Raw genomic sequence first — 8,977 nt, forward strand, 5'->3', positions numbered from 1 at the left:
ATATAATCAACCGTTATTAGAAGTCATATGAACCTAAATCTAGCAAGTAGCTATTAGAAAAAACCACAATCTTTTAGCTCTTAATTGGTAACAAACCACTCATATCTTCATTAAATTACTTCATTTCTTGTTCTAATGCATTCTTGTTCTAAACAAGAAGAGAAAGCGTTTAAATTTAAGGGAAGAGTAGAAAGAGATAGAAAAAGAGTACATTTATACATTAAGATATAAAGGCATAAAAGAAACGGTAAAATTTAGAAGCTTATTCTCTTCGGAGATAAGACTACTACGACAAAGAGATAGAAGCTTTTTAGACTTGATTTTTTTTTTCACGTATATATATTTTCTATCATCTTTATAAAAAAAAATAAGGAAGGGTAAAGAATTTGAACTTTCGATAAAAACTTATTAGAACAGTAAAAGGAGAAAGAAAACTTTTGGTAACAAGTAGAAAGAGTGAAAATAGTTAGAAATGGAACCAAAGTTAACATTTTGGATGTGGAACGAAAAGTAAAGTTACAATAATTTATTTTTAAAATGGACACAATATCATACTATTAAAAATAGGTAAATCTACGTGTTTATTCCTAAAATTTTTGTGTACCTCAACATTTTTGCGAAGCTATATAAATACATCTCCTAAGCTAAAGTAGATAGATGTGGGGGAAGAATAACATGGACTGTATTGTGAGCCAATCCATATTTCTTCCACCACTGCTGCTTCTTTTTATTTCTTCATGTGCTCGTGGCCACATCCCAGTACTTGGAGTGCAAAGGAGGGCATTCCAAAGTACACCCCAACAATCAGATGGACTTGCGACTTTCTATTACAAACAACCACTTGATCATTTCAATTATCAACCTCAAAGTTACGTTACATTCGATCAAAGATATATCATTGATTTTAAGTATTGGGAAGGTATCAATCCCAAAACTCCTATCTTTGCTTACCTCGGTGCCGAAAGTGACATTGACAATGACGTACCCTACGTTGGTTTTCCTCTTCGTTTCGCCTCTCAATACAAGGCTATGTCAGTATATTTAGAGGTATGCATGCTAAGTAAAATACCGAATTAATAATTAATTTGATCACATTGAAACTACTACTACATAGAAATAGAAATTTTGATTCATACAAGTTTTTTAATAATTCTCACGTGTGAATGAACTAGCAATAACTTAATATAAATGTTAAAATGTTAGAATATCGTTATAATTATAATTATAGTCCCTTTAGTTTGAATTTCATTCTAATTTTATGGTTTATATGACATATATATATATATATATGTGTTGTAATTTTATAGCATAGATTTTATGGAAAATCAATACCATTTGGTTCACTAGAGAAGGCTATGAAAAATGGAAGCATTAGAGGGTATTTTAATTCAGCTCAAGCCTTAGCAGATTATGCTGAATTGCTTTTGCACATCAAGAAAATGTTTGCATATGATACTTCACCAATTATAGTTATGGGAGCCTCGTATGGTGGAAGTAAGTTACCCTAATATTCTTTTACCATGTATTTCTTCTCCTTTCAAATATTTAGTTCACTCTTCCTATAAATCATTAAAATCACTTGAAACATGTTTTTAAACAACCCAAATTAGTTTACTATATAATTTTATAATTTTAAATGCAATTTTCATTTCATCAACTACAAAAATTTAGGATGCGAGAATCACTATCCAAATTTGCTCTTTTAATTTCTATCTTCATGATCAGATATCGTATGGAGATTTTAAATGTTTGAGAGTATAACAACAGTTAAATTATATGACTAAAGGGCCAATTAGGTTTCATAGTCATCCTAGATTCTTATGGAATGAGCATATGGACTGCCACATTTGTTTTGCAGTATTATAAATTGTCTTGACAATTGGAGATTCATGGCATCTTAAGATGCCTTTATGCCCTCTTGAAACAAATATATGTTGGTAGACTACTATCATCTAATGTAAATCTCAAATTATATTGAATTAACAAGTAGGAATAAGGGCATTTTTGGATCATTATATAAATTTAAGATCTTTTTAAGAGTAGTCCTACAAAACAAACACAAATATCAAAATACTTTCGAATACCTATAAAATTATTCCTTCAAAACACCTAGATATGTCTACCTTTATAACTATTTGTATCTATTATTTTAGACATTTAAAATAAGTTATCGAAAAAAACCGAATGAAGTCTTTTCAAAATATATAAGGATTAAATAAGATTTTTTAAAATTTTCTATGCATGTATGATAAAAGTTACATATTATATGCTTAAGCTGATACATTATATTAGTGAGTGTTTTGATTGTTTGATCAATGATATACCATGGATGGACAGTGCTAGCTTCATGGTTTAGGCTAAAGTATCCTCACATCGCTCTTGGAGCCCTGGCTTCTTCAGCTCCAATTCTTTACTTTGACAACATTACACCACAAGACGGATATTACTCCATTGTCTCCAAATCTTTCAAAGTACGTCTCATTCATCCATATCCATTGAAACTTTAAGTTAAAAAACGTGATATATATGTATGTGTTCTTTTGATCGATCACATATAGGATGATGCTTATATATAACAAAATTTTCAATTGATCATGAAATGAAATTAGGAAACGAGCAAAACGTGTCATGACACCATACGTAGATCATGGGGTGAAATCGACCGAATTGCCGGGAAGACTCGGGGAGGGCTTTCGATTTTGAGCAAGCAATTCAAAACTTGTGGGAAATTGAAGACGAGTTCGGAGATTAAGAACTTGATGGACAGTGTGTTCACAATGGCAGCTCAATACAACGATCCTTACGAGAATCCAGTGAGAGGCATATGTGTAGCCATTGATGAAGAAGCAAAGAAAAAAAGTAATGTGATCAAGCAAGTGGTTGCTGGGGTTATTGCTTATTTAGGGGAAAGGCCTTGTTATGATGTCTATGAATTTGGCTATCCTAATGATCCCCTTAACCAATATGGTTGGCAGGTACTTCTTTTTTCCTTTTATGTTAAATTAACATTTGGATACCCAATTTAAGCTTGACGGTTATTGACATAGTCTTTTTGTTTAGACGCTGGAGTATTGATCTTCATAGTTGTGCTAAAAATTGATATGTTGGGCATAAAACTTAATCATGAATATTAATAACACGTTTTTTAGAATATACTGGACATAAAAATTGAACCTCTAACTTCAAAGTTAACATTATACAAGAACTTGTTATGAAAACCTACCACAAACCAAAAACATTTTAGTATACGAAAAAGGTTACAATCACACAAAAATTTGTGCTCACCGACATACCTCAATTATAAAATCACTCTCTTAAAACTTTTGACTACTCACACCCTCTCTTACTCTCAAACTAAATAACATAAAAGAAAATTTAACTAAAGTTAACACACCTAAAGCTTAAGTGTTTCTAACTGGAGCAATTTGAAATTAGAAGTACAGAGTTCCTTTACGGTGCTTGGAACTCATAATAATTTTTGAAATTAAGGGCATCTAACACACGACAAAACCTGCTACACAAGATGTCACAACATTTCTAGGAACATCATAGACAAATGAATAAAACTAAAGTCAAGCATAGAGCACTGAGTTTGGTAACTCAGTCTAGTGAAACACACCACCTATGTGACTGTCTAGGAGCAATATGCTCTTGGAAATATAGCTTCAGTAATATAAAATCAAACAATTACAACGATGTACTTATCTGTAAATAAACAAAAATTGCAATGACATTCAAATAGTTAAAATTAGAAAATGATCAGTTACGCTCCCACATCTTTCACCTTTAACATACTAACACTCTCTTAAGTGTGTGAGTTCTTCTCACCAAAAACGTTTCTCTTTCCACCTATAAATGAAATTCCATCACTTGAATAATGTCTCCTAGGTTTGTGAATCCCCCTCTCATGTTGTTGAAGAATAAACCACCACATCTAGAGTAAATCTCAAGATCTACAACAATACAATCTTCTTCGACGAAAGATACACTAACACACTAGTGTAGTTTGAGAGCAAACACAAGACAAATACTTCCAAGAATTTTCAAAACAACTCAACCTTAAAATTGAACGAAACAATGAATATATATATTGTATGTATGTACATATACACATAAAAAGGTTAAAATATAATTTCATCAGTTTAGTCCCTAATAAACGAGTTATTTATTTATTTTATTAAAATTGATTAAATTATTATTACTATTATAATGCATGAAAATTCAATGTAAAAATATACTTCCAAGATTGCAATACTTATTGAAGTCTACTATTTGAAATTTGATTTGGCATGCCTGTTTGTTTTCTTAAACTTTCGAATAGTTATCTAATAAACACCGGGTCAAAATGAATCACGTTTATAAATTTGATTGTTATGTCTACAAGGTTTATAGATGTCCACAACAAATATTGCCACAGAGTCACACTGGAATTTAAAATAAAGAAAACATCAATTTGACAAAGAACTAAATGCACATATGGTATCAAAACAAGATGAAATACAAGCTAAGGTAACTGATGTATGTATTATATACACATCTATATTATATGTGTGTATTACAGACTTAAAGTATAGTTATATTGTAAAGTAGGTTGTGTCAGTTATATTCAATAAATTTTGTACACATATAGGTTTGTAGCGAGATGGTAATGCCCATTGGCAGTAGTGGTAGGGACAAAAACTCAATGTTCCCACCTTCACCCTTCCAGTTCAACGACTTCAAAACTATGTGCAAGGATTTGTATGGTGTCACACCAAGGCCTCATTGGATCACCACTTTCTATGGAGGCCAAGTAAGCTCTCTTTAACCTTTCATACTAAACAAATTTTAGAAAGAATAATTTCTACACAATAAACACCAAATTTCTTTTTCCTTCTTCAATCTAAGAAACTATTAAACTATCGTAATATCAATCATACAAGTCTATCCGTAATAGTTTTGCTATATATATATTGTTATATTTTTAATAATTATTTTTAAAATATTCTCCAAATTATTCTTTTTAAAATGACTAGTTGACCTTCTATATATAATGCTTTTTTAAAATAATGTAAAAAATATTTTTACTTCGAATTCCATTAAGATTTACTAAAGACCCATGTTCTAACATCATCTTATTTCACTTATTGATAAAATAAAATAAAAAAATTAAGTTGACATGTGAAATAAATTTAAAATAATATATCTAACATTTATTACTTTAAACTTAAATTTTAACTGAAATTAGTGAAATGATGATAATAATTTGGATAATTATAATTATAATCATTTAGAAATAATAATTAAGAATATAGAAATATTTTTTTAAAAAATGCAAATATAGCAAAACTATCGTTGATAGACTCGTATGGTTTATTAGTAATAGATTAATATTTACAACATGGTCTATGGATGATAGACTTCTATTATTTATAGAAATTGACAAATTTTACTATATTTATAAATTTTTTAAAATGTTGTTATATGCTTAATTATTTTGAATCTAATTGCAACTATTCGGAACGATTTTCATCTAAATAAAGTACACTATATATATATAATATTATTATTTAAAGATTTTTTTTCTTGTGTAGGACATAAAATTAGTGCTGCATCGATTTGGAAGTAACATCATTTTCTCTAATGGATTGAAAGATCCTTACAGCAGTGGCGGGTAAGAAATTAGTATCATTAATACACGAAAAGTTATTTTAAATGACACAATCTTTGAAATTATTTATTAAAATAGTAAAATATCATAATTTATATTTGATAGAATATGATATAGATAGATACAAATAGGAATCTATCTTGATGTATCGTAGATAAACTATGATATACTTTACTATAATTTTGTTTAATCTAGATAATTCCTCATCCAAATTAATTATCTACTTTTACTTTTCTTTCAATTCTGCCTAATTTGTATCTCCTTAATTAAGTTCCCTAGCTAAACTTCAAATTTTCTCTCATTTTGTTTGCAAATTTCAAGTTTCAAATATCTTTGGTTTAGGTTTTAAAATTCTGCATTAAAGGGTTAATTATACTATGTTGTATTTTAATTGTAATTTCTATTAATAAGTACTTTTTTAAAAAAAATAATAATTAATTTTCTTATGTTTTGTATTTTAAGTAAGTAAAATAAAATATTTAATGGGACACACAAGAAAAAAGTTGGACTTTATTAAAAAAGGGAAAAAACAGTAGAGAAAAGGAAAAGGAAAAAGAAAAAGAAAAAGGTAACCAATACAAATGACATAATGATTGTTTGATCTTAATAACTTTTAATTTAGAAAGGGTTTCCGAACCAATGACCTAAACTTAGGGTGTGAGATAATAAAGCTTGCATTTGGTGCAATTGTCATCATGCAATAAAGACGTGCACAAGATCCATATTGTTCTTCAAACAACATTAATAATGATTTTGGTGACAGTTGGGAAAACACAAAAGTGAGGAAGAGCTATATATATATACAGTGCAAGTGAGAGCATAATTGAGATTTAGCATGACCAAAAGAGGAAGAGCTAGGTCTAGCATAAGAGGGTGAAGAGAGCTCGAGTCATTGAGAGAGTGAGTGAGGAGGAGCCCAAGCACGAGGTAGTGAAAAAGAAAAAACTCTAAAGTGTGTAACCATACCATATATTGTATTGGATTAGATGAATGCAAGCGCAAGGCAAGAATTGAAGAACTTAAGTGAGGAAGGATAGACGTTAACATGTGATAACACTATTTTTTTTTTTAAGGACTATAACGTCGTAATCATTAATCATTGGAATTATCGAAGACAATTTCTTTTTTGGTAAAAAAGAATTCTATTTAATTCTTAATAGTAAAAATAGATGAAAATAAGAAGAAATACTTGGATTGGATTGGAGAAGATTTTGTAATTTTTTTAAAATTTATGTGGAAGAAAGCAGATACTACTTTTAAATTTGAAGTAATAAAATAGATTTCAAACAAGATGGAAGCAAAAAGTGAAGGTGAGAAAATGTGAACTAAACCTCCTATTTTCTATAAGATTAAAGAAATTTATCTAATATGGTTAAGTTTGTATGACAGTGTATTGCATAATATATCTCAGACCATCGTTGCTATTACCACTCCCAAAGGTATCTTCTCATCCTCTTTCATATTTCTATCTACTTATTGAAGAATTACATAATAATTTTGCTTGATAGCTAGTTGAATTTGAGAGAGAGAATCATCTTATTTTAGTAAGATCAGTTTGAGTTTGTTTGAAATGAAGTTGAGCAAAAATAGTAATATATAATCACTAATTTGGATATAAATTAATTCAAATTTTAAATACTATTTTCATCTCAAAACTTTTAGTTCATATTGACCATGTAGTTACAAAATATTGTTACTTTTTGAAAGTTATTAAGTATCAACCTGAACCAAAATTGAATAATGACTAAAATAAATATTTAAAAATATAAGAACAAAGTAAAAAGTATAAAGGTCTAAAATAAATATTTTAAAAGGACGATCACTGGGGTATTTTATTTATTTCATCCTGTTTAATAATGAGAATATATATATATATAAAAGGAAAAAGAATGAAAATGAAAGTGTAAATATGAATAATGCATGCAGGCTCTCATTGCTTAGACATAGCATCAGAAAGGGAGGATGATCCTGATTGGTTGATAACGCAAAGGAAGAGTGAAATGGATATAGTTGATGGTTGGATTTCTACGTATCAAGCTGATCTTTTGCTATTCAACCAAAGAGTTGGTGCTACCCACTAACATATTCCAAATTCACAACGTGTTTTAAAACAACCAAAATGCCAAACTAAGCATAGTTTAACTAGTACGTGGGAAGAATTACATAAACAAGAAAGTTGAAATATATATTATAGATATATATTATATGTGAGTATCTTCCTCTCTTTAAAGTGATTTAAGTCTTTACTGGTTTGTATTGTCATTACAAAAAATATTAAACTTTTATCTACAACGAAATCATTGAAAAAAGTCAAAAATCAAGGTCTGGAAAACCTTTCCGAATGTTACTCGATCCTTAGCAACATCATTGATAGAGAACATAGAAAAATGTGTCTAAATGCTCATATGTTGTAAATATAGTTAGACGTGTGGGCATCTCCTACTCTTTAAGGAGACTAGTTTGAAACACGTGTGATAGCACGCGAGAATGATTAGAAAATAAAATTAAATTTTATAGACACTTTTGTTGTCTAACTTTATACTAAATAACAAAATTAATTACAAGAATCCGCTCACTTCAACGAAAGACATGCATAATTGGGAGCATATTATTTACAAGTAAATGTAATTCTTAAATCTATACAATCTAGATAAGATTCATTAATATATATAAATTTCCTCTATCTCTTTTATTTTACTTCGTTCAGAAACTGGTATGTTCAAAGAGCTGATATGCTCATGGAAAGTACATCATTAACTGATCATTTTCGTGCTAGTTGAATGCATGGAATAGAACCTCTCTTTCATGTTTGTGGCATCAAGTTAAATCAGAAGAAAAGAAAAGAAAATGATTTTTTAACCACCATTAAACAAGAGTGAAAGAAATGAAAGGAAACTTTAATAAGCACTTGGAATAGCAAAGCATAAAACTCAATACGCATTAGCAATGATTTGGGTTACTCCAACCTCCACACACACACACCCATGCATATATAAACATTATTTGTCCTTTCCAATGCCGTAAGCTTTTCATATATATATATGCAACTTTTCAAACTTAATTACTCTTTTTGTACATTTTCAAATAGTAACGGAAATGTGTTTCAACTTGTTATCAAAAAGTCTAGTTATGGTAAATCATTTATATCTTATATATAACTACATTTAAATCTTACCATTATGTTATTTGGAGACTTATAATAGTCTAGGATTATAATAGTATGGTCGGTATTGTAATAGTCTAGGAATTAATTATAATAGTCTATGTTTTTAGTGTAGACTATTATCTCAGCTTTTGTCAACGTTGCTTCCTTTTCTGGTGGATGTT

At 29.2% G+C, this 8,977-nt stretch overlaps 1 protein-coding gene across 1 annotated transcript; it reads left to right on the plus strand.

The window, feature by feature from the left end:
- The first annotated feature begins 609 nt into the window (after positions 1-609).
- LOC101205335 (lysosomal Pro-X carboxypeptidase) lies at positions 610-7,967 on the plus strand. The gene is made up of 8 exons (XM_031883763.1): positions 610-1,047; positions 1,308-1,494; positions 2,338-2,471; positions 2,610-2,975; positions 4,631-4,792; positions 5,574-5,653; positions 7,040-7,089; positions 7,577-7,967. The coding sequence occupies exons 1-8, from the start codon at positions 658-660 to the stop codon at positions 7,729-7,731; spliced, it is 1,524 nt and encodes a 507-aa protein (XP_031739623.1). The 5' UTR covers positions 610-657; the 3' UTR covers positions 7,732-7,967.
- Positions 7,968-8,977: the final 1,010 nt, after the last annotated feature.

The sequence above is a fragment of the Cucumis sativus genome, chromosome 4 (genome assembly GCF_000004075.3).
Source record: "Cucumis sativus cultivar 9930 chromosome 4, Cucumber_9930_V3, whole genome shotgun sequence".
In the NCBI taxonomy this organism is placed as follows: domain Eukaryota; kingdom Viridiplantae; phylum Streptophyta; class Magnoliopsida; order Cucurbitales; family Cucurbitaceae; genus Cucumis; species Cucumis sativus.